This window comes from Palaemon carinicauda, chromosome 19 (genome assembly GCF_036898095.1).
Source record: "Palaemon carinicauda isolate YSFRI2023 chromosome 19, ASM3689809v2, whole genome shotgun sequence".
Classification (NCBI taxonomy): Eukaryota; Metazoa; Arthropoda; class Malacostraca; order Decapoda; family Palaemonidae; genus Palaemon; species Palaemon carinicauda.
In genome coordinates this window covers 75,030,642-75,057,979 of record NC_090743.1, presented here as the reverse complement: position 1 = coordinate 75,057,979, position 27,338 = coordinate 75,030,642, and the positions used below count along the sequence as shown (strand labels likewise).

Sequence of the window (27,338 nt, the reverse complement as noted above, 5' to 3'; positions counted from 1 at the left end):
AGCGGGTCCCGGAAACTGACGTCTTTGCTGACGTTGCTGGGGTTTTGACTTCTGAGGTTTCCTCTTAGGCTGAGGTCCGTCGTCCTGAGAGGGTTTCCTTTTCCTGGACATGCCCCACTTGTGGAGAAGGTTCCTATTCTCCGTGGCGGCTCTGTCAGTTATTTCCTTCACAAGGTCAGAAGGAAACAGGTGCTTTCCCCAGATGTTGGAGGAAATCAGCCTCCGGGGTTCGTGTTTCACGGTGGCACCGGCAAACACGAATTCACGACAGGCTCTTCGAGCCTTTATGAAGTGGTACAAGTCCTTCATTACCGTTAGTAAGTGGGATTTGGAGAGTACCATGTAGTGATCTGGTACTCTAGTGTCACAGGCCATAACTTCCAGTTGGACTTGATGAGAAAGAGATGCCGCAAGCCTCTTCTTCGTGTCTTGTTCCCGGCGAAGGAGGTGATCGTTGAGCTTAGGGAGGTCTTCATTAAACTGACGTCCGGCGACGTCAGGATCGAGCCTTCCCACGACGAAAGTATGCTGAACATCTTTCCAGTGTCGAGCGTCAGGGGGGGTCACGATGGAGAAGGGTCTGCACTCCTCCAGTGCAGGGCAGGGTTTCCCTTCTTCCGCCGCTTTAAGGCATGCAGCTAAGGCCTTTTCCAAGAATGGAAGAACCGCAGTATCAGGTGCAACGTAAGTAGGGTGCTTCTTGCTCAATGCCGGAAGCTTAGAGCAGGTAAAGCCTCTACTCTTGAATGCGGAGGCTAGCATAGCCTGGGCCTTTGCGAGATCGAACACTATCTCTTCCTTAGGTTCGGTCTCTTCCTTCGAGGCAGGTTCGGAACGAAGCCGGACGTAACAGTCCGGGTAGGCCTCAAAGCTTGGGAAGAACTCCACATCTTCCAAAGGGACCGTGCCGATCTTATCACTGACAAAGATCCTGCCGGTCGCAATAACCATATGCTCTGCATACCTCCACGGGTTGGCATGAGAGCAAGCGGGGAGATCCTTGACCGAAATCTTCTTCGGCTCTCTGGATCCTATCATCGACCTGATGGATTCCTGGTTCTCCTTCAGCCTGTCGTCCATGACGGCTCTAATCAGCCGGATCAGTTCTTGAGTAGAAGAAGAAGGATCCGGAGTCGAGGAGGTAGACGGAATAGACATTCCGTCGGTGTAGGAGTAGGAGGGGGGATGGACGAGGGAGCAGCTCCTAGCTCCGACTCGGTGTACTCCACCTTGTCTTCGTCATCTTCGGCTCCTTGAGCCATAAGCGTCTTCTCCGTGTCTTCCGAGACGTCCGAAATCTGTTCGTCATCTTCGGAATCCAAACGACACTCGTGCATGGACTGAGCCATGACCACATCAGGTTCCACCGTAATTTGGACAGTGGGGATCACATCTTTGGGTACCACTGAGTCAGGGGAGGCCTTAGGAAACAATAGTGACCTCAGTTCTTCGGTGGCCAGGTACGGTCCGGTAGCATTTTTCTGGAAGCCACGCACCCACTTGCGCAGCTTTTCACGAGAAATGTCTCTAACCTCCGCTGAAGGAGGGTTATGGAAGGCCTCAACTAGGTGAGCCTGGCAGACCGTACAATCCAGTGGATTCCAAAACTTCAAATCCCCTTTCTTGTCTGCACAAGGGGCGTGAGTCCTGCAAGCCGTATGCCCGTAAAACTGCGGGCGTTTCACAGCGCAGAAGGCGAAATCACACTTCATCTGCTCCTCCTGTGGAAGAAAGAGAAAATGAGTATGGGGGAGTCATAAGAATGGCTCTTAAACTAAGTTAATATTAATCATTAATTTTAACTTAAGAAGGTGTGATGCATAGAGAATGAAAATAGTAAAGGAGAACATGCTCCATGCATCTCGCCCGGCTGGTTACCATAAGCTTGGTCCCTGGATAATCCGAGTGACCGAGGGCACTGGATATAGTTTCCTAGAATTCCAAGTATTTTGGAATTCCATGGAAAAATCCAAGGACAAGATTGGGACCGAATTCATTCGGTTCCCAGTTAAGGGCCAGAAGGCCTCATTTAAAAGGTAACTGCTTCTGGCAACCAGCCGTGCTAAGATGCACATAGCATGCTGGAATTAGAAGAATGCAAAGAGACAGCATGATCACTAATAGAGCAGTACTAGGTACTGATCTTAATAGCAGAAGCAGCTTATCTGTTTGCGATATAGGGCTATCATAGTCTTATGATAGCTACAGTAAGGGGGTGCAAGTATTCTTGACGCCTCCGGGGCATCCGGCAAGCCGCCGGCATGCCGGAGCTCGCTCCAGCATAGATTCTGGCATTAGGACAGACAATGTTCAAAGTCAGTCAAATACCAGGATGGCGGCCGCCGGCACAACGGCGGCACGCCGGCAGGGAGCGGCGGCTCCGGCAGTCGGAGGATGCCAGGTTGGTGACTGGGATAAGGATGGTAAAGGCTGTATCGGGTTGCCGGCAGTATATGCCGGCACTCCGGCGGTCGACCGGCAAGCGGACGACTAGTTAGGAGGAGGAGAGCCGCCGGTAGTAGCCGGCGGCAGCCGGCAGTCCCTCGGTACACGGGGGGCTGGCGGCAAGGTTAGGGAGAGTCACCAAATAGGAGGCAGGTATTGCCGACAGTAGAGGCGGCAAGAGACCGGCACCCGGATAGGGAGAGAGACAGGGGGGAGGGGGGAAGGGATGTAGGAAGTACCATCAGGATTCCAAACATCCCTCCCCCTCCCTGAGGGGGTGTACCCATGATAGAGGCAGGCTCTAACATCCATGAGCAGGGTCACTAGGGACCGGGAGCAAGGTAGCCCAAGGGAGGGCTAGGGTACACCCAAGGAGGGGGGGAGACTCCCATATGCAGAGCTATACTAGTAACTAACCTTATAGGACACTATGAAGGTATGTGTACCAGAGCGGACTGCACAAGGAAGCTCGGGTAGCCCTACTATTCCACCCTAAGGAGGAGTTGTAGGACAGGGGACAGATGGGTATAAACTAACCTAAGCATAGGCTAGGCTATACAAGAGATAGGTGGGGAGGGAGAAGAGAAAAGTCTTCCCAGGAAGGGTTTCTGTACCAGAGCGGCCACTAAGGAAAGGGAGGACACTCCCTAACCTAAGATCAGGCAGATCAGCTAAAACGGTGCAAGAGTACAGTTTTAGCATGGAACAGAGAAACCTTCCTAACCTAACCTAGAGCAGGGCTAAAAGTCCTGAACTAGGAAAGGAAGAAGACATATCGCTATCGCAGGAAAGTCATAGACTATCCTAGCCATAGAGGTAGGCTAGCCTAACCTCACTCTCGGACGCAATCCTAAAGGGGGTTCATTCCTTTAGGGAGGACAGAGAGGCGATATATACTCTATTAGACAATTAATCCCTTTACTCAGAAAAGGAATCAAGGCTAAATAGAGGGAATGCCAAGGCAGGGGATGAAGGAAGCATATAGGGGTCCTAACATTAGGTTAGGCTAGAAAGAGTCACTGACTAGCCTATCCCCTATATGGTCCCTGAAGGCGAAAACATTTGCATCACTGTCAAAAGTATTGTAAAATAATGCCACTATCTTCATAACTTAGTCTAGGATCACTAATAAATCATGCATGAACACTTGTATGTAGGCTCCTGGCCTGGGGGCTATAGTAGCCGACTGGTATGAGGTCAATCGATGACCGATAAAAAGCGTCTAAACACGATATAAAAGTTCCTAGCTATGAAGACTAAATAAACTAATGTATTCGATTAGTATATAATGCCGGAAACGTTGTTGTGGCTAACTAAATAAGACATGCATAACAACAACGACGCCATAAAATGGCGGGTCCGGTAGAGGCACAGCTCTGCCACAAAACAGCAATTATCTCGAAAAGTAATATTTACTTTACTGCCAGAGCTTAATTAAACAATACTGGAACCTTGTACTCAACTTTCCAGAAGAAGGCGAGGCTGAAGGTAACGACATAGCAAAGATGCAAAACGATAAAGTTAACACAGGGAAAATCCGTCTAAGTAGGGCAGCTACTAAACAAAGGATGAAGACGGGCGTGACGTCATTAGAGCAATGGCGTCCGTTTGTTTACGTCTCGAGTATCAGTAGTAGCCACGAGTGAGATTAGCTGTGGAACGGCTCCCAGCTATTCTCAGTCCTTACACACCGAAGCATTAACTCTGTTCGGGGTGAAGATAGCTATGTGGCGCGTTCAGACATGCGCGTCCCCTGTTGTATTACGATGTCTTAAGGGGAAACCTTTGAGATACTCGCTCCAGAAGTTAGAATTCTGTAATAACCTGTGGTTAAATTCTCTGGGAATATCTTAGTAGTCTTATACCCAAGGAAGCTACCAAAAAGGAACCTTCCATCAGGACGCCATGGCTTGAGCCCAAAAATATATATATATATATATATATATATATACATATATATATATATATATATATATATATATATATATATACATATATATATATATATATATATATATATATATATATATATATATATATATATATATATATATATATATGTATATACTGTATATACATATAAAATATAAGATAGAACAGTGTGCCCGAGTGTACACTCAAGCAAGAGAACTCTAACCCAAGACAGTGGAAGACCATTATACAGAGGCTATGGCACTACCCGAGACTAGAGAACAATGGTTTTATTTTGGAGTGTCCTTTGGAGTGTATTAAATGTGTACCTTGCTAATTTGGTATACATAACAAACAGTCCCGCACTGGGTCTGAGCTGACCAGTCAGCAGAATGAGTCAGTGCCAAACAAATGTCGCCGGCACCAAAAATATTGCAGAAAGCCAGAGACAATGAAGACACCAAACTCAGAAGAGGGGACCAATAAAACACAATAATACATGACTTGACGTGATACCACACCTTATATTGGGGTTACCTGAGTCGATGGTGTGATAGAGGAGTGTTCTTTTTCTTCTCAAGAAATCGCAGAGAAGTTTCCCCTTTCTCCCACATCCTGGTGTGAGGCCCCACATCAAGTGCCGACGTAACAGGCACTAATTAACTTCAAGAAAAGCGGTTAAGTTGCTCGCAAGAAGAAACACGAGAGAAGACCAGCTAAAGAGAGACGATGTAGGAGGTATTTACCCAAACGAGTATCGATGGATGGACACCTGTTAAAGAATCAAATCCCTTACCTGCCCACATCAGGGGACTCATGGATTTCGCATCCCAAATGCAAAGTGTGAAGTAGCACTCCATGGTTGCAGTCTTCAATCTTCAAGAAATTTAGTGGTTCCAGTTTGTGTTTTTTTATTGAAGAAAGTAGAATTGTAAAATCGTTGTACACCAAAGAAAGTTCGCTAGTAAATTAAAGAAACTAAACGGCATTTTACCTGCACCCATTCTCTTGAGGGCCTTAAATATATAATTCATATTTGCCCTGTAAGACAATGTTAGAAACTACTCAGTAAACTTCAATAATAATAATTTAAAATAATATTGTAGTGAAGCTTGATAATGAAATGATTCTGCCCCAAAAGCTTCTCACTATCTCACCCAAAAATAGATTTTTCCCATGTCAAAATCCCTATTATAAACTACACATGTTGGATGTTGGGCATGGAAAGCCATCCAAATCGTATATTAATTACTTACCAGATTTTGGGAGGCTAGATTCCAATCCGTACGTTAACATGAAGCACTAGGTTTTAGTAGTCACTCTTAGCCATATAAGCATACATATTCTTAATGGCAGAAACCATATTTAAATATAAAATAAATAACATCAAAAGAAATGTAAAAAAAAAAATCATTCTTAAAAAGAAAAACTGAGTACAGTGAACCCTCGCTACTTCGCGGTTCGACAATCGCGGATTCACCACTTCGCGGGGTTTTCCCATAACCCATATATATATACATATCGCGGATTTTCCGTAAAATTCGAAAATACCGCGAAATCTGAAGACAACCAAATACGATATTTTGTTACCTGTAATTCCATTAATACTGTAATTAGTAATATCTGTTCTTACTGATTGTTCATTGCATTACATATGATATATAATTCAGCACAGAAAGAAATAAAACACGAAAAGAGAATGTGATCATACGATAATTCAGTACTGTATACAGTACGTAGTAAAATTAAATCGAACATGAAACGCAAATCAGATGCAGTCATACCATATTAGAATGGTGTGTACTGTAATGGATGTGCTTCTTTTCCATGAATCTTTTGTATGTATACGTACGTAGTACAGTACTGCATCCAATAATATTCTTTGTTGCAAAAATCACATTTCGAATAAGCGTACGAGAGAGAGAGAGAGAGAGAGAGAGAGAGAGAGAGAGAGAGAGAGGCGTAAAATAGCGTACATAAAGCTGTATTATTATTATTGTTATTATTATTATTATTGTTGTTGTTGTTAATAAAATTATTATTGTTATTATTATTATTATTACTGTACAGTATTATTATCATTATTTATTATTACTACGGTATTGTACTTAATCTACGTACGTTCGGTATGCGCGGGGCATCTTCTATGAGTAGGTAACCAACGCATCATAGTACTGTACTGTAAGACGGGTTGTGATTGGTTCAAGCGCTGATAGATGACGAATCAGAACTCAAGTTTTGTTATCTAGCCTGTGATTGGTGTTTTGCCCGCATCTCCTACCTGCAGCATCAAAGTTCTCGCGGGGCTGGATCGTCCACTCTCTGTTACCGCGTATCGCTGAGTAGACGTTCTTAAGTGTGTGAATCTGTGCTGTGTGCGACTTTTTTAAGTTGAACTTTTTGTTACTCTAAATCCTACTGTAATGGCTCCCAAGCGTTCTGCTTCTCTTAAGGCTGGTAGTGAGCCTAAACGCCACCGAAGGATGATGACGATAGCTGAAAAGGTTACGCTTCTCGACGTGTTAAAAGATGGTAGAAGTTACGCGGCCGCCGGCCGCCATTTTGGCATCAACGAATCTACTGTTCGCTATATCAAGAAGGATGAGGCGAACATTAGAAAGACGGCTGCAATCACCTTTAGCAGATCAGTGAAGCGAGTCGTTACAACGCGTAATAAAACGATCGTACGCATGGAAGGTGCTTTAGCTGTGTGGATTGCCGACTGCCGGAAGAAGAACATAGCGTTGGATACGAACACCATCCAAACAAAGGCTTTGAGCTTATATGAGAATTTTGCTGCAAAGGAACCTAAAGACGACGACGGCAACCATGCTGAAGATGATGATGATGCAGATGATCCTCAACCAGGGACATCCACTGATTCCCAGCCTCAGAAACGGTTTTCCGCAAGCAAAGGATGGTTCGCGAAGTTTCAGAAACGCTTCGCCCTGAAAAGCGTTTCCCTGCATGGGGAGTCTGCTTCCGCTGACACTGCCGCTGCTGAAACTTACGTGAACCAGACGTTCAAGAATATTATCGCCGAAGGTGGATACAAGCCGGAACAAGTCTTTAATATGGATGAGACTGGCTTGTTTTGGAAGAGAATGCTGTCGCGAACTTTCCTGTTCAAAGAGGAAGCCAAAGCCTCTGGCTTTAAAGCATTCAAGGATCGCGTTACCCTCGTGATGTGTGGCAATGCTGCTGGATTTTTGTTAAAGCCGGGGCTTATTTATAAGTCGAAAAATCCTCGCGCTTTGAAAAATAAAAATAAGAATCTCCTTCCCGTGTACTGGATGCATAATCAAAAAGCATGGATTACGAAGATGCTGACCTCCAACTGGTTCCATCAGTGTTTTATCCCGCAAGTCAGCAAATATCTCTTAGAGAAGGGCTTGCCATTCAAGATCCTTCTCCTTATGGATAACGCTGGTGGACACGCAACTGACCTGTCGCATGAGGGCATTCAGGTCGAGTTCCTGCCACCCAACACCACGTCATTAATTCAACCGATGGACCAGGGGGTTATCAGGGCGTTCAAGGCCCTCTACACGAAGAATACCTTGGCGGACCTCGTTGCGTGTGTGGATGCTGCCCAAGAGGACGAGGATGAAGATTTTAACTTGAAGGCGTACTGGCGGCAGTACACCATAGCCACGTGCCTGCAGAATATTCAGAAGGCACTTCAAGAGATGAAACCTGCAACCGTGAATGCGAGCTGGAAGAAGTTGTGGCCCGATATTGTTTACGACCACAAGGGATTTACTCCGTCGGAAATCCAACACTCTGCAATACGGAAATCTGTGCAGTTGGCTGCCATAATTGGAGGTGACGGGTTTGGCGACATGACGACTGAAGACGTCGACGAGTTGTTGGACTGCCTTTCCCAGCCCCTAACTGACGCAGACCTCGAAGACCTGACGAAATCGGCAAGTGAGGAAGAGAGTGATACCCAGGAAGAGACCCAAGAAAATGTCGAAGAAACGGGCTTAACATTAGAACGGCTTGCCAAGGCCTGCAACCATGCGAAGGAGTTGAAAGAAATGTTGCAAGAGTGGGACGAGGATATGGTTCGCTCGATGCAATTCTGCAACAAGGTTGATGACATAATGACTCCCTACAAAATGCTCTTGGATCGAAAAAAGAAGCAGCGGCAACAACTTCCGATCACAATGTTCTTCCAGCCTCGCAAAAAAGAGCCAATTCCTCCTGCTAGTACGCCTTCGGAAGAAATTGAAGTTTCCCAGGAAGAAGTTGAAGAGGTGTCCCAGGAAAAGACACCTCCGTCTGAAGAGACGTAAAATACTATCATTGGCTGCACAGTAGAACACATCATCAGCTTCATCATCATCATTTCTACTGTGCAGCAAATTCATCGCCATCACCATTCAAGTTTTTCTTCAACTTCTTTCGTGGTGAGTACAGTAACAATCTTTATTTTTTACTTTAATATTATTACTGTACATTCTAAAACTGTATTTGTGCCTGTTTTATAGTTTAGTACTGTACGTACTGTATGCATTAAGTTAAAGGGAAGGTTTTAAAAGTCTACATGTTGTAACCTATCATATTTTTTTTTGTTTAAAATTTACATTTACGTACGTAAAACAATCTCTCTCTCTCTGTCTGTCTCTCTCTCTCTCTCTCGTAAATTGTTTTCCTGCTTTGCTACGTACAATACTGTATACAGTGAACCCTCGTTTATCGCGGTAGATAGGTTCCAGACGCGGCCGCGATAGGTGAAAATCCGCGAAGTAGTGACACCATATTTACCTATTCATTCAACATGTATATTCAGACTTTTAAAACCTTCCCTTGTACGTAGTACTGTTAACAAACTACCCTTTAATGTACAGAACACTTAATGCATGTATACAGTACCCTAAACTAAAACAGGCACAAATATTAAAGGCAAATTTATATCATGCGTTTCCTAAACACGCTAAAAAGCACTTTAAAAAATGGCAACCAATGTTTTGTTTACATTTATATCTGATCATAATGAAGAAACAAACTGGAGGTAGAGCTTTGCTTATTACCCAGACATATTTCCCATACTATTCCCTTAGAACTACATCACATCTTCCTACTTTAGATATATATATATATATATATATATATATATATATATATATATATATATATATATATATATATATATATGTATATATATATATATATGTATATATATATATATATATATATATATATATATATATATATATATATATATATATATATATATGTGTATATATATATATATATATATATATATATATATATATATATATATATATATATATATATATATATATATATATATATATATATATATATATATATATATATATATATATATATATATATATATATATATATATATATATATATATACACATATACATACCTACATATATACATACATATATACATAAATACATGCATATATATATATATATATATATATATATATATATATATATATATATATATATATATGTATATATATATATTACTGTATATATATGGGTTATGGAAAAAATCCGCGAAGTGGTGAATCTGCGATGGTCGAACCGCGAAGTGGCGAGGGTTCACTGTAATTTATATTTGTAAGGTAACATATTTTGTAAATGCTTTTACTGTAAATACTGTATGTACTGTATCATTATTTATCACTATCATCATGCGCGTTAAATGCCTTGTTTGTTCTGAGCGTGGTTGTTTACTGAGCGTACACGCCGTCGTTTCAGGCGGCGTCATAAAGAAAAACATTTCACTTGGAAGTCCTAAGAAAAATACGTAAACTAAAACATTGGTAATAAACAAATCAACATACAGTACTGTATAATCAATATAATCGATGCAAAACTAACCTATACATATATGTGTACTGTACACTAAATGAGTTTGTTTCTTCATTATGATCAGAGATGAACGTAAACAAAACATTGGTTGCCATTTTTTATCGTGCTTTTTAGGTGTTTAGGAAACGCATGATATAAAATCGCCTTTAATATTTGTGCCTGTTTTAGTTTAGGGTGCTGTAGTACATGCATTAAGTGTTCTGTACATTAAAGGGTGGTTTGTTAACAGTACTACGTACAAGGGATGGTTTTAAAAGTCCGAATATACATGTTAAATAAATAGGTAAATATGATGTCACTACTTCGCGGATTTTCACCTATCGCGCCCGCGTCTGGAACCTATCTACCGCGATAAACGAGGGTTCACTGTACTCACATAAATGTCTACTGTAGGAAACATGGCCTTTGCAGAAAATTATGAGATGATGAACATGGCATTAGACTACCTGTAAAGATTATGCATGGGAACGATTTTTTTATTTTTCTGATAAAACACTACACAACATCTGCTTAGCATGAAATTACTATGATATTCCTCTACTCAAATGATTGAATTCAATATGATAGCTAAATAAATAAATAAACACTTTTACTTATTTACAAAAGCCAAAAGGGTGAGGAAATAAAATGCATAATTAATATTATTGGTGTTCAAATGGTTAAATAACAATTTATAATTACACATCTAATGATGTAACAAATCAAGATCAGAAATCTTCTGCATAAAGAATTAACAATGTATAAACTCAGTTCATTTACAGTATAAGATCTCGAACAAAAGTGTATAATACATTTCAATGCAAATTTAGGTATTTGTACAGAACTCTATACTGTATTTCAATAATGCATAAATTTTCCAAAAACATATAAAACTATGCAACACTTTCTTTCATTAAAGAACTTGCAAGACAAGAGGACTGTTAATACTGTTTAACTAATTTTAAAAAGAAAATGGGGAATACTATTTAATGTTTTAATCATTAATAAACTGCCCTATTGTAGTATTAATACACTTTATCAAAGCCATTTGTTTATCAACTGGTTGAAGTCTTAATATATTTCTAACATATATACTGTAAGTTTCAGCTAAATCACTATCATCACTTTCTTCACCATCTTTGTGAGAAGCTTCTGAAATAATTACAGTTTTATTGTTTACCGATACATTCTCGTTTTCATGTATTTTAGAAGTCTCTTCAAAATGCGCTTTAAGTGACGCTCTTGTTCTTGGGGGACTGACTCTGGCAACTTTGTACGGACTTTGTCGTCTGACTTTAGGCTTCTGGTCGATATCAGATGCTGTTACCATGCACGATGATTCAAACGAATCTAACATAGAGACAGATTTTTTCAAATCTATCTGGGAACTAATCACTGATGAATCTAAAGTTTGAGTTTTAACCTCAAAACCCTCAACTCCAGCAACAAGCTCCAAAATTGTAGTTTCAGGTTCATCATCACCACTAAGTTGTTCTTGTTTCTAGAAAGAGGGAGAGAAAAAACAGATTTTTAGGGATTAGGGCATATCAATAATGTTTCAACAACCAGGATAACAAGTCACTAATGCACATATCATGAAAACTACATACATGGTATATAAGAACATCCAGAATATTCAGTCCATTGCCAATAATGCTACACAGAATACTTACAACTGCAAAAGAACACATTCCTGGACTTTCACCTTCTTCTGGGATGTTACCTGGAAAAATAAAGCATAAAATACTAAGACATTGGCTGACATATATAAAGGTTTAAAGGCCACTCAAGAATGGCAGATCCAAGGGACAGTGACAATGTCCTAGCTAGCAAAAGAATGTCCTAGAGACTGACCATATATACAAATGATCAGTGCCCAAGACTACTATTCACCCAACCTAGGACTAGGGAGGGCCAGGCAATGACTGCCAATGTCAGCAGATAGACATATTGGCTCCCCAAAATGCCCCCCCCCCCAATTCCTAGCTCACAGGGATGGTAAGGTGAGATTGCAGACACTACAAGAAACTATACAGCTTGAGCGGGACTCAAACTCCAGGCCGACAAATTGCCCGGCAGGGACATTTCCAATAGGCCACCACAACCCTATCAATATCTATATTTTGCTGAAACTAAAAGTAATGTGATAACGATGAATGTACAATCAGTCTCGGCTTGGATCTAAAATATTGATATGTATAATGGTCACAAGTTGGCCTAGACACCAACCTCCACCTGGATATGATCCTTTCTTTTGCTTGTACGTAGACTGTGCGGTCAAGTGTACTATCTCTTATATATCGGATATCAATAAACATACTGTATCACACATTTTTATTGTCAACATAATTATTCAAAGACTAATTGGTTATAAGACTAAAAGAATGAGTAAATGACCCATCAAGGGGTAAATTAATTAGGTAACTTTAGAAAATATGAAATGGCATTCAGTTTTATTTTTCAAATTTGAAAATATGCTTGGATAAGGTATATACAGTACAATATACAGTAGGCTGCAGATGGTTACTGAGGAGAACTTGTGGACAACAGGTCAGGAACCATGTATCATAATTATTCTGATGGAGTTCTGTTAAGAGATGAACACCCAGAGAATAAAACAATTGGCTTGTATCCTCTTTAAGTCACAAACAAGATCACTCTCTCTTGTTATGGCTCATTTTTCCTCTACTTAAACATAAACCAAATAGTCTGGCTTAATCTTCCCACATTCTTGGCCTTCTTCATACACCTGACAACACTGGGATTACCAAACAATTCTTCTTCACTCAACGTGTTAACTACTGCACTGTAATTGTTCAGTGGCTACTATCCTTTTGCGAAGGGTAGAAGAGCCTCTTTAGCTATAGGTAGTAGGTTGACCAGGGCACCAGTCACCTGTTGAGATACTACCGCTAGAGCGTTATTGGATCTTTTGACTGGTAAGAAAGTAATACACTGGATACCATGGTCTTGAGTTAGAGTTCTCTTGCTTGAGGGTATACTTGGGCACGCTGTTCTATCTTATATTATATATATATATACTTTTCTTATTATTTTTGTTTTCCTCTTGTTTTTTTAAATGGTGTGTTGGGCAGACTTAATAGAATGGCCATGGATGCCTGGTGATTTATCAAGAGATTGTCTTATCCTTATCTGATTCTTTTACTTTTCAAAACCATCCTTACTGTCCTCCCTTCAGTTGAAATGGCTATCCTGAAGGGTATTTAGCCTTACATCGTGTATCGGCTCCTACATGTTGACCAGTTTTTCCAACTTTTTTTCTATAGTCTATGGGTTTGATCAATCACTTTATATTTCTGTACATAATGTTCTTGTTATCATTCTTGTTAATTTGGTTTTCAAGTATGATGTATCTTTTTTATCACCATTAAGTCTTATGCTCTCTGGAGACATTGAGCAAAATCCGGGACCAGTTCGTCCTAGATTTCGACAATGTCGTCTACTGTATTGCAATATTCATGGCCTTCATGCAAATATTCAAGACCTTACAGTTACGTCCAGACAGTATGATATTCTTTTGTGTTCAGAAACTTTGGTTTTTAATGAGGCACTCATCTGAGCTCCTTATAACTGGTTTTAAGAAGCCAATTATGTTGAAACGCAATACCATCTCTAGGGCCAGGGGAATGGCGGTGTATATTAGGACTGAGTACCCTGCTTCTCATAAGTCCTGCTGTGAATGTGGATGTCATGAGATTCAGGTAATAAAAGTTTCGGGCAGGTATAACAATTTCTATCTGTGTTCTATTTACCGGAATCCTAACATGGATGATTCTACCTTCGATTGTCTTCTAATTATTATGGCTAAGATACAAGATGATTGAAAGGCCTCTTTAGTCTTTGTTGGTGATTTCAATGCTCAGCGTAGGGAGTGGTTGAAATCTGTTTCTCCTTCTGATCGCCATGGCATAAGAGCTTTAGACTTTGCCTCTGAATCAGGCTGTGAGCAAATCATAAAGGTCTGGTAACTGCTTGGACCTCGTATACACCGACTCCCCTGACATAATAACAAGTAAGGTTGGTTCTCCAGTTGGGACATCTGATCATGCCTTGATTTCATTAGTAGTGAAGACTGAGCAGCCTGTCTCTGATGTATCTTACTCATGTAAGATTTATATGAAATCTCAAGCAGACTGGAATGGGATTTTGCATGATCTTTTGGGTTTGAATTGGTCACAATTGTATTGTAGTGTTGATCCTATAGTCCTTTTGAATGAAAATCTAGTCAGCATAATTGATAGGTGTACCCCTTTTCGTGTACTAAGGTACTGAGTGAAGGACAAACCGTGGTTCAATGATGATCGTAGATGTGCTTATTTAGTGAAGCAGGAGTCCTATCATCTTTGGAATGGTAATAGATTAGATTTGATGTGGAATAACTTTACCCCCAGCTTAGAGCTTTTGCTCAGAGAGATTATGCTTCAACTGAGAGAGAATACAATTTAACCATAAAAGAAACCCTTTCTGGTACAACCCAGGAGCGTAAGTGGTGGACTACCCTTAAATCTACACTCTTTGGTGTAGATGCAATAGTTCTTCCTTTACTTGAACCAGATGGCTCTATCACTCACTGTCCAAAGGAAAAGGCAACACTTTTGGCAAATGTGTTCGACAGCAAGCAGAGTAATGAGAAACTCGAACTTCCTCATTCCTGTTTTCCTGAGGCTAAGCAAACTAGTTTAGCTTTTTGATTTGGTGAAATAAAACCTCTCTTAATGGACCTTGATGCTTATGGAGGTGTAGATCCAAATGGTATTTTTCCTTTGCTTTTAATAAAGACTGCGGATTTCTTAGCTCCAAAGATATCTGTTATTTTGTGCAAGTTAGCAAGAAGAGGAGCTTTTAGCACTTCTTGGAGAATCAGTAATGTTACTCCACTATGTAAATGTGTTTGTGGTAGCTCAAGTCCCACTGATTACAGCCCAATTTCCATAACTTCCATATTACCTAAAGTTTTTGAACGTTTTCTAGCAAAACGTTTTAATAGGTTTGCTGAAGGTAATCATCTGTTCCCTAGTTTGCAATTTGGTTTTCATAAAGACCTTGGAACATGTGATGCCCTTACAATCTCCAATGCTGTACAGAAATCTCTTGATTGTGGTCAAGAAGTTCGTACGATTGACCTTGGTTTTAGTGCTGCCTTTGACCGTGTTAATCATGAGGCCATTGTTTTCAAACTCAAACAGTTGGGAGTTGCTGAGATGTTTCTTAGCATTATTATTGAATTTCTAAGTAATAGACCGCAAAGAGTTGTCGTTGTTGGGCACCATAGTGAGTGTAGGAATGAGATATCTGGTGTTCCTCAGGGTAGTGTTCTTGACCCATTACTTTTCATACTATATACACATGACATGTGGTTTGGTCTAGAAAACAAGCTTGTTGCACATGGAGATGATGCTACTCTCTTTGCATCAATTCCATCCCCTGAATGTAGATCTGTGGTTGCTGAATCCCTAAATAGAGATCTAGCTAAAATTAGTGCATTTTGCAAATTATGGGGTATGAAGTTAAATCCTAACAAAACTCAAAGTATGATTGTAAGTCAAGGACCGTGGCTCCTCAACATCCGGATCTCGGCATTTATAATGTTTCTTCAACTTTGTATAGCTCTTTTAAAAGTTTAGTTGTGATTCTCGACAGCAAATTTAATTTTGAGAAACACATTAGGTCTGTGTCTTCTTCAATTGCACAAGAAATTGGCTTATTGAGAAAGTCTTTCAAGATTTTTGGTGATCAATCTATTCTGAATTAATGTTTTAATTCTTTTATTTTACCTTGTTTCGAGCATTGTTCTCCTGTCTGGTCTTCAGCTGCTGATTCTCATCTTAATTTGTTGGACAGGAACTTAAGGTCTATTAAATTTCTTATTCCTGATCTAGATATTAATCTCTGACACCATCGTTCAATTAGTTCATTATGCATGTTGCATAAGATTTTTTATAATTCTGACCATCCTCTGCATTCAGATCTTCCCGGACAGTTCCATCTTGTTCATAATACTAGGTATGCAGTTAATTCTGATAGTCAGGCCTTCTCCATCATGAGGCTCATTACTACCCAGTACTCTATAAGTTTTATTCCAGCTATGAACAAGTTGTGGAATGATCTTCCTAATCGGGTAGTTGAATCAAAACTTCAAAAGTTCAAACTCGCAGCAAATGTTTTTATATTAAACAGGTTTGCATAAGTCCTTTTATAGTTTATAAATCAAATATCTTCTTTAGTGTTGTTATGTTTTCAAAATATACTATTTTAATTTTCATTAATTCTTATATCATTTATTTCTCTATTTCCTTTCCTCACTGGGCTATTTTTCCCTGTTGGAGCCCTTGGCCTTATAGCCTCTTGCTTTTCCAACTTGGGTATTATCATTATTATTATTATTACTAGCCAAGCTACAACCCTAGTTGGAAAAGCAAGAGGCTACAAGCCCAAGGGCTCCAAAAGGGAAAAATAGCCCAGTGAGGAAAGGAAATAAATAAATGATGAGAATAAATTAACAATATATCATTCTAAAAACAGTAACAGCGTCAAAACAGATATGTCCTATATGAACTATTAACAACGTCAAAAACAGATGTCATATATAAACAATAAAAAGACTCATGTCAGCCTGGTCAACATTAAAACATTTGCTCCAACTTTGAACTTTTGAAGCTCTACTGATTCAACTACCCGATTAGGAAGATCATTCCACAACTTGGTAACAGCTGGAATAAAACTTCTAGAATAATGTGTAGTATTGAGCCTCATGATGGAGAAGGCCTGGCTATTGGAATTAACTACCTGCCTAGTATTACGAACAGGATAGAATTTTCCAGGAAGATCTGAATGTCATGGATGGTCAGAGTTATGAAAAATCTTATGCAACATGCATAATGAACTAATTGAACGACGGTGCCAAAGATTAATATCTAGATCAGGAATAAGAAATTTAATAGACCATAAGTTTCTATCCAACAAATTAAGATGAGAATCAGCAGGTGAACACCAGATAGGAGAACAATACTCAAAACAAGGTAGAATGAAAGGATTAAAACACTTCTTCAGAATAGATTGATCACTGAAAATCTTGTAAGACTTTCTCAATAAGCCAATTTTTTGTGCAATTGAAGAAGACACAGACCTAATGTGTTTTTCAAAAGTAAATTTGCTGTCGAGAATCACACCTAAAATTTTAAAAGAGTCATACAAATTTAAAGAAACATTATCAATACTGAGATCCGGATGTTGAGGAGCCACCGTCCTTGATCTGCTTACAATCATACTTTGAGTTTTGTTAGGATTCAACTTCATACCCCATAATTTGCACCATGCACTAATTTTAGCTAAATCTCTATTAAGGGATTCACCAACCCCAGATCTACATTCAGGGGATGGAATTGATGCAAAGAGAGTAGCATCATCTCCATATGCAACAAGCTGGTTTTCTAGGCCAAACCACATGTCATGTGTATATAGTATGAAAAGTAATGGGCCAAGAACAATATCCTGTGGAACACCAGATATCTCATTCCTACACTCGCTATGGTGCCCAACAACGACAACTCTTTGCGGTCTATTACTTAGAAATTCAATAATGATGCTAAGAAACATCTCAGCAACTCCCAACTGTTTGAGTTTGAAAACAAGGGCCTCATGATTAACACGGTCAAAGGCAGCACTAAAATCAAGGCCAATCATACGAAATTCCTGACCACAATCAAGGGATTTCTGTACAGCACTGGAGATTGTAAGAAGGGCATCACATGCTCCAAGGCCTTTACGAAAACCAAATTGCAAACTAGGGAACAGATGATTACCTTCAGTAAACCTATTAAGACGTTTTGCCAGAAGACGTTCAAAAACATTAGATAATATGGGAGTTATGGAAATTGGGCTGTAATCAGTGGGACTTGAGCTACCACAAACACATTTACAAAGAGGAGTAACATTACCAATTCTCCAACAAGTGCTAAAAGGTCCTCTTCTTGATAACTTGCGCAAAATAACAGATAACTTTGGAGCTAAGAAACCTGCTGTCTTTATAAAAAACAAAGGAAAAATACCATTTGGGTCTACACCTCTATAAGCATCAAGGTCCATCAACAGAGCTTTAATCTCACGAGCCCGAAAAGCTAAACTAGTTAGTTTAGCCTCAGGAAAAGAGGCATGAGGAAGTTCAAATGTTTCATCACTCTGTTTACTGTAAAAAGCATAGCCAAAAGGGTTGCCTTTTTCTTTGGACAGTGAGTGAGACGAGCCATCTGATTTAAGTAAAGGAGGAACTGTTGCATCTACACCAAAGAGTATAGATTTAAGGGTAGACCACCATTTATGTTCCTGAGTTGTACCAGAAAGGGTTTCTTTTATGGTTAAATTGTACTCCTTTTAGTTGAGGCATAAACTCTCTGAGCAAAAGCTCGAAGCTGAGTATATTTGTTCCTGGTCAAATCTGATCTGCTACCCTTCCAAAGGTGATAGGCCTCCTGCTTCTCCAAATAAGCACGTCTACAATCATCATTGAACCACGGTTTGTCCTTCACTCGGTAACTTAGCACACGAGAAGGGATACACCTATCAATTATGTTGACTAGATTCTCATTCAAAGGGACAACAGGATCTACACTACTATAAAATTGTGACCAATTCAAGCACAAGAGATCATGCAAAATTCCATTCCAGTCTGCTTGGGATTTCATATAAATTTTACAAGAGTATGATCTATCAGGGACAGGCTGCTCAGTCTTCACTACTAATGAAATCAAGGCATGATCAGATGTCCTGATTGGAGAACCAACCTTACTAGCTTATCTAGTAGCACTGCAGTAGTAGTAATAATAATAATAATAATAATAATAATAATAATAATAATAATAATAATAATAATACAAGTATTTCGGGAGTAGACCCTCTTTTAAACTATTTTTACTAAAAGTAATTGCTGCCTCAACCAGTATCAAGTAAGGAGAAGGTCATCTGTTCACTTTCAAGAGTAAACTGTAAAACAGGATGCATTTATGGGAGCTTATATATGGTTTCCTACTATGACGTTGTATCCTTATTGGTCATGGACTGCCAGAGAGGGCAGAGACGATGATGCCTAGGTGGTAGTTGCTTCTGACTGGCCAGCATGCTTGGTGGGATTAGGGGATTAGATTCTGCTTCAGGATCCCTATTTTGGCTTCAGGGCCTGTCAGAGCTGTCATGTTCTTGGTGATGTGGGTTGAGATCGTCTGAGTTGTGGTTGGCAATAGACTTTCTACATGTCAGCAATAAGGTCGCTTCTTGCATAGTGTTGAGGTCAGGTTTTTCTTGCAGTAGCAGGTACCAGGACATCCCTGGACCTTAATTTATATCGGTATGTGAAGCTGGTCTTTTTTAAGTCATCTTGCATGGCAGGGGCAGGGTTGTTCTTCATGATCAAGTTTCACGTGTTTGCCAATTGGAAATAAATTACCAGGTTGATTTTGGTCTCCTCTGCTATGGAAAAATACTTGTTTTTCACTATATTTCACATGCCCTTTTCGTCATTTAAGTGGTTGAAGTTCATAAGCCCTTTGTAGTAAAGGTTTATTTTTGTTGGGGTGTTGGCATTATCAGGACGTTCATTCCTGTATCATTATTTCATCTCATTCTTGATCTGCCTGTTAGTGTTGTTATTTGCAAAGCCATTATTTACTGAGACTTTGGTAATTACTGTCCAGTTCTTCATGGGGGGTCTTTCCTTGAAGAACAGTGAGAAATGGCTCTCCAAATGAAAGCCCTAATGGTGGCAGCTTTGTATCTACTAGTGCACTTGCTGTTGCCATTCAGACACAGGTCAGTGTTCGTTCGTTTGACATACACAGAGGTGTTGAAGCCAAGGTAGCTAGTCTCCACAAGGACATCAAGGAAGGACATCAAGGAAGGGGAGAGGTCTTTGGAGTTAGTGCCCAAGTGTGAACTTGAGGGAGCTGCATTCCTTAAATGTGCTGCAAAGTTCTCCTATGCACTCCTCATCGGCTGTTATTACGAAAGTGTTGTCAATATAGTGTACATAAATGTCAAGTTTATAGACTTTTTGGAAAACTCTCCTTACTACACCCATATAAAAGTTAGAAGAGGACGCCTAAAGGGGGTCCCACGGCGACACCATCTTTCTGAATATATGTGTCCCCCCTACGTTTGGTAAAAGGGGTTTTCTTAGTACATACAGTATTCATAATAGTGAATGGAAGGAGGTCTCGGGGACATTGAGGGTGGGCAAACAGTATTTATATCCCTACAAACTCGGTTCATTATCAATTCAATAGTTTCACTAAAGGGAACATTAACAAATAAGGACATTTACTTTGTACTTAATCTCTGTATTTTTATAAATGTGTACTGATACAGTATATTAAAGAAGATGAATTACGAATGATATGGTTTCCATTACCTTTCTCATGAAATATGTCCCTTTCCCAGTTACTGGCAGAATGCAGTAATAAAGAGAAAAAGATGATAAAAACAATATAAAAAGTTCATTACAAAAATAACGCCACTGAGGCAGCAGTAAATTTCAAAATAATAATAACAATAATAATAATAATAATAATAATAATAATAATAATAATAATAATAATAATAATGAGATGAAGACCATAAGAGGGTAATTAAAAAAGTAATTATTAAAGCAGTTCTGAATTATTAAAAAAATTTACTAATTTCTTCTTAGAATTCTATATGTATTAACAGACATATCAAATATACTGTGCTTCATGTACCATTGTAAAGGAAACTTATACTTTTTCTGTGTAGAAGGATTTTATAGTTTTCAAGTGTTGCTGCATGAAAATAAATAGATTTCTGTTTTAGCCTAACTCCAGCATGTTAGTTTTTAAATTTGTTTCTTTTAATTCTTAAATATTCTGCAAAAAGAAATGTACTAATCAACATCAAAATTAAAGGAAAACCATCACTGCACCATGGAAAAGAAGTTTACAAAGAAATGAAACAAAATGATCTCTCAGGTTAAAAGATATAAAATAAATCTATTCTTGGAAAAAGGGGGTAAAAGGGACGTGGCAACATTCATGTTTCAGATCTATATTATTATTATTATTACTGGCTAAGTTAAAAGCCTAGTTGGAAAAAGCAGGACGGAACAAGCAAAAGGGCTCCAACAGGAAAAACAGCCATGTGAGGAAAGGAAATAAAGAAACAAAGAATAGTGTGCCTGAGTGTACTCTCAAGTAAGAAAACTCTAACCTAAAATAGTGGAAGACCATGGTGCATAAGAGGGTATGGCACTACCCAAAATGAGAGAACAATGGTTTGATTTTGCAGTGTCCTTCTCCTTGAAGAACTGATGACTATAGCTAAAGAGTCTCTTCTAACCTTATCAAATGGAAAGTAGCTACTGAGCAATTACAGTGCAGTACAGTAGTTAATATGTTGAGTAAAGAAGATTTCTTTTATTTATCTATGCAATGTCAGGTGTGTGAGAAATAAAATGTGTCAAGAATAAGCCAAAGAGTTTGAATTATGTGTAAGCAAAGTAAAAATGAGCTATAACCAGAGAAGGATCTAATGTAGTACTATCTGGCCTGTCAAAGGACCCAATAACTCTCTAGCAGTAGAACCTCGACAGGTGGCTGGTGCCTTGGCCAATCTACTACCTACACCAAGCCCATTTATAGTCATCCTTTTGAATGCATGGTATCTCATAAGTTTTTGCTGAGGCGAGACAGGTCAAGGACTACTCGTCTATCGGGCGAGTCTTTTTTTCAATACAATGAAAAGTCTGCTCTGGAATATTAAGTGTCTATATTTTTCTATGACTTCTTAATACAGTATTTTGCTTACAAAGGATTTGAGTTTTAGGGTTCTGGTTTGAACAAAATGGTGTCAAGACAGTTTTGAAATCCAAGACCAACACAGACCTTTTGAGATTATGCTTTGTTCCCACCAAGAATAAGTTCAACATTCTTGGATATTTTGGCAATGACTCCTGGCCTGAGGATATTCATTAATGAGAGCTTTGCTTCCATAAAACAGGCCAGATCCCCGGTCACCCCATTTTCTCGGAAAAAATCCCAAATGATCTGGGATTTGGGACTCTGCCTCAGAAGGATGACTTTGCTGCCTCAAGATTTCTCAAGGGTACTTAAGTGTAGGGCAATGCTTGGGATAGATTTATGGGGCTAGTCTCTTTGTGGTTGCTTCTACAACTATTGTTGGTTCTTAATATAGTCTGGAGCTGTGAAAGAAGGGTTTCCTCATTTATAAGTATGGCCAATTTCTCTGTCAGTGAGGTGGCCAATGCTTCTGCATTAGCTTTGTCCAATAAAGCTTGGGAGAAAACCAGCTTGCCAGCAGCCAGCACAGGGAGCCTTGCCTTGAATTTGGCTTTGAAAAAGTTCTGTAAAGCTTTGTAAGTACAGTAGGCTTACAGAATAACTTTCCCATTGCTGAGGTGGTCGAGTCAGATTCCCCTGCAGCTCCAACTTCCAAAGATGATATGACAGACATCAGATTAAACAAGGGCTCTCAGGCACTAAATTATGCTGTCCTACAATGGTCCAGAATGGAAGGAAAGCCATAGCCCAATTGGTTGCTACTTACTTAAACATCCAATTTCTTAGGGATAAAGACGGGATGTGAACCCTTCGAACTCTTGACGTTACACCCTTAAAAAGGAACCACAATCTTTAGGCAGGGTGAAGTCTCCTTTTAGCAACTGTTTCATTGATTCTGATGTCATCTTGATCATCTTGGTTAAGAGGGTCATTCCAATGACCAAAGCATCAAGCAGGCTGTAGTCTACAAAAAAACCACAGCCTGAGACACTACCTCTTTCGGGGTTAGGTGGGGGCATGCTCTAAGGGATGGGTCTTTAATCCTTCAATGTGACCAAGAAAATGCTGCCAAGTTTTCAAACTCTAAATCATACAATGAGAGATCAAAGCCCCTAAATAAAAAAAAAAAAAAAAAAAAAAAAAATGGATTTGAATCAGAAGGTACACCCATTCATCGCAGAATCGCCAAGCGTTTCCCACCAAGTCAGCTGCCTCAAAATTCATAAAAGCCGTTGCTTCCACTGACTCTCCCGTCATCACCGAACCCAGAAGATTCAGGTCAGGAGGTAGTGGACCCACAGGAACATCTTCCCAACTCAATAACCCAAAAGTCCAGCCAATGCCAGGGCTAAAGGCTGAGGAAGAAACGGAACAGATGAAGAGTGGAAACTCCCAGGAATTCTAAAACCTTGATCATGATCATATAAAGGAAGTGGATTGAAGCCTCAACTACCTTTGCCAATGACCTTCAATGTCAGGATGCCAGAGAACTTCAAATCAATCAACTACCCTTGCAATAACCTAGGCGTCAGGTGTCCACAGGGGACCCAAGCTGCTCAAATCTAGGTAGACCAGTAACCTGCCTCACAGAAACCTGGATTGGAAACAACCCAGCAAACTGACCATACTATGGGGTAGCACCTAAAGGATGCCACCCAAGGAAGACTTAAGTCTCCTCTGAGGAACAGTGAAGTAAGACCATGGGTCAAAATCATCCTCCAAATCAAATTCTATAACCTGAAATGGGGGAAAATTTGATGCTGTTGGCCAGTTGCTTACTGGGTAAAAACTCACTGGAACTTGTGATGTTAGTGTATCCTTTCGTCCACATTGAAAGGAGATAATGGCATTTTCTCTTAAGCTTGTTGCTAGTGGAGCTCAGTCTTGGAGGAATAAGTCCATTGCTAGCAGATAGGAAAGTTGACAAGGTCCCAAGAATTGCCCCAGAATGCACAAGTTATCATAATAGTGATACCGCTTAAGGTTATTTGAATTATTACATTTAATATGGTTACATTAACTTTGAATTTATTCATGTGTAATACTGTAAAAAAATTCATACAGTAATTGAAAAAAATTATTCTAACATTTCCAAGGAGAGGGTTATACCTTCTTCCATGAAGGGACCTTACTAACACTGTATAATAATCAGGCCTATACAGTACAGTATTTAATAAAAGATCTTAGGCTAAGAAGAATGGCTAATCCCTTCCCCTAACTATTAAATAGATAGTTCCCCCTTCTATGAATTGAAGGTAGGAAAAAGGAAACCATACTTTTTTCTCTAACTATAAAGTAGTCAAACACCATGGTTTACCAGGCTAATAGGCAGGAAAAGGTTAAAGCATATTAATGTGAGCCTAAATAGTCTTCAAATAGAAAGAAAAGAGAAGTTTGGATAGGGCAATCGATTAAAAATGGTACCGCCAAGACGACTAACCCTTTCCTCTAACTACGTAGTAGATGAAGCCGTAGTTTAAAAAGTCAACGGGTAGGAAAAGACTTGTAAATCCATACATGGTTCAATTTGATTAACCTCCTCTCCCTCCAATAGCCTACCTGTATTAAATAAGTACGGGACGGAGGAGGATCCATACACATGGGGGGGGGGACCTACATGCTGGCTCATCCCTCTCTCTCAAAACTTGGGGGAGGGAAAAGAACATCTCCATTCAAAATATATTTGTAAGTGAAAATAGTGGCAAAGCTTTTAATAAAAATAAAATGGGAATAAAGTCATAAAACTGGAATAGGTGAGAAGATAATTGTCACAAATCAAAAAGGGAGTTTTAGTAAATTCTAACAATGCCAATAATGATAACAAGAATCCTTAGGAAGCAGAGCAGACAGATGTCAACCTGTGACCTCGCTGGCACGATCCAGGGTAGGAAAAACCAGTTTGAATAAGTTTCTAACTGGCATCTTAAATTTGCTAACAAAACGCAAAATGTTCTGAGTCTGTTTGTATGTTCACAGGTAGCACCTGGAGGGAGGGGACAGAAAGAGGCATATAACCGCCGGATGCAGTTGCATCACCTGTCACTACTACCTAGAGTTTAGGGAGGCCCTCATAACCCCCAGCAATTGGCTCTCCAATAAGAACAGCTGGGCAGACAGGTAGAGGCAGTAGTGGTAGTCCGGTGGCCATGATAGCATTCCTTCGGGTATGACTGACATTGACATTCAACATGGCGCCCAAAATCTATTTTTTTTTGCAACGTAGTATTGTGCGTAACATATCCGTTCCCCTCTGTGTCCTATCTCTCATCGTATGTCCTGACGAACTGTAAAACTGTTCAATTATTATCTACAACTTGTGAGAAATTCAGATTATCAAAATTACCTGAAATTAAATGAGAGATTCATAGATCAAGTAATTATGTGATGGAAGACCCTATGCTCATTTTATGTCAACTAACTTAAAAAATAAAGCCACTGTACGATGTAAAAGTCGTCTACTTAGCCCGATTTTCATTATTGATTGTGCATACCACAAAAGTGGTGGCTTTGCAGTCGGATGAAGAGGAACAAAAACAAGTGTTTAAAAATTAGCAAAAGACAGAGCGCCACAGCTACTGAAACTTGACTGAAGAAGCTGAAACGTGAACAGTTATGAATTAAGAAGAATAAGAGGAAGGGAACGAGGACACAATAAGCACAAGACAGACATTCTAGAAGAAAAAGAAAATCCTAAAAGTCCAGCAAATAAAGCAATGAACAACATTGGAAGAACATAGGGGACCAACTCATGTCCTTAGAACGAATTAAGAAGAAAATCCTGACGAAGATGTCGGGCACAGCAGCCAAGAAGGGTGGCGTAAAACTGTCACCCATGGGAAGAGACACTAGCGCGGAACAGCCAACGCCTAAGGAAGAAACTGCCAAGACAGAAACTTAGGAGGGAGGAACCCTTCGTGAGGAAACACGTTCATCCCCGAGAGAATGACACGGCAATGTTCCTATGGGAAATGGAAACAATACGCCCACGATAGCCAACATGTTCGATTTCCCATCGTTGGAGTAACAGCATTGCGACTTGTCATCCGATATGGAAGGCTAGGACCCTTCTATGGAGCCCTATCATTTGATAATCAGAGGCAGTAAGGGTGCTAGCAAATGCCCTTAGTTTGGAAATCATCGACATTGATTCAACAGTAGTGGGTGCCCTGACAAATACAGTGCATTCACGTAGGCCAAAGACAACCCCGAAAATTGGAAGAGGTCCAAGACAGCAACCTTAGAACGAGGACCTAAGGCAACCAACAGAAATAAACCAAATAAGTTAAGTAATGTGGAACATAGCTCTGTAGTTTTTATGATTAATGAATGTGTTGTAAAAAATCGTAAAAGTGTGTACAGTAACGAGGTTATAATTCTTTTTTTTTGTTAAGTAATGCTAAAGTAAAATGAGGAACACTAATTTTCGTCTACTGATTGAAGAAAGTACTGTAATGAGGTGAGTAAAATGTTTTCACTCTTAAAGATCTGAGTAAAGATCACTTATGAAAATTAATAACTCGTGCTCTTGTTGCTGTGTGGATAAATAAGAAATTGTTTTTAGGCATTGCGTAATATGTGGATTTTAACTGCATGATTTCTTTGGCTTGAAATGATTAATTTACGTTTGCTATTTATGACATTTGCTGCCAAACATGTTATATGTAATTTTTAGAGCAAGTGTAATAGCAGATTGAAAAATTGTGTGTTTAAAAGAGATTAACAAAGACAACAGTTATTCAATTCAAGAAAAATGTTTGGGTCATAACAGGGATGTAGTATATTATTTGGTATTGCTTGTAATTCAGTGTTAGAAGTTAATGTACAAAATTTTCTATGATGTCATATTTTTTTGGGCTCAGGCCATGTCATCCTGATGGAAGTTCCTTCGTTAGTAGCTTCCTAGGTTATATTTAACTACAGTACAGTGATATACTGTATCCCAGAGAATTTACAAAAGGTTATCAGAATTCTAACTCCTGGAGCGAATATCCCTTGAAGATTTTTAATAAGGGATATCGCATAAAATCAAAGGACGTATTCTTGACACGTCTCATAGCTATCTACATCCCTAATAGTGTTTTCGCTTCGAGGGGAAAAAGTGGCAAGAATATAGGAGAGCCGTTATTAAGGCAATGCTCTTACTGTACTGTAAATAGGCGCCACCCGCCGCCTCGTGGCGCCATCTAGCCCTTCTTTCCCTTGTAGCTTTGCTGACCGGTGTTTATCCCGTGTTATTTCTCGCTATTTTGGATTTATTTTGCTGCTGTGATGTCTTCACCAGCTTTATCTGCCTCTGGAAAGTTAAGTAATATCTTTGAAT

At 39.5% G+C, this 27,338-nt stretch overlaps 1 protein-coding gene across 12 annotated transcripts in view; it reads right to left on the bottom strand.

The window, feature by feature from the left end:
- Nucleotides 1-10,852: 10,852 nt before the first annotated feature.
- LOC137658678 (zinc finger protein ZFP2-like) overlaps nt 10,853-27,338 on the bottom strand; it is a 196,301-nt gene continuing 179,815 nt past the window's right edge. For all 12 annotated transcript variants that reach the window (XM_068393639.1, XM_068393647.1, XM_068393649.1 and 9 more), the window contains exons 5-6: nt 11,870-11,919; nt 10,853-11,697 (exon numbers count right to left, since the gene is read on the bottom strand). In XM_068393639.1, coding sequence (XP_068249740.1) covers nt 11,191-11,697; nt 11,870-11,919 — 557 coding nt within the window. In that variant the 3' untranslated portion in view covers nt 10,853-11,190. The remainder of the gene's footprint in view (nt 11,698-11,869; nt 11,920-27,338) is intronic.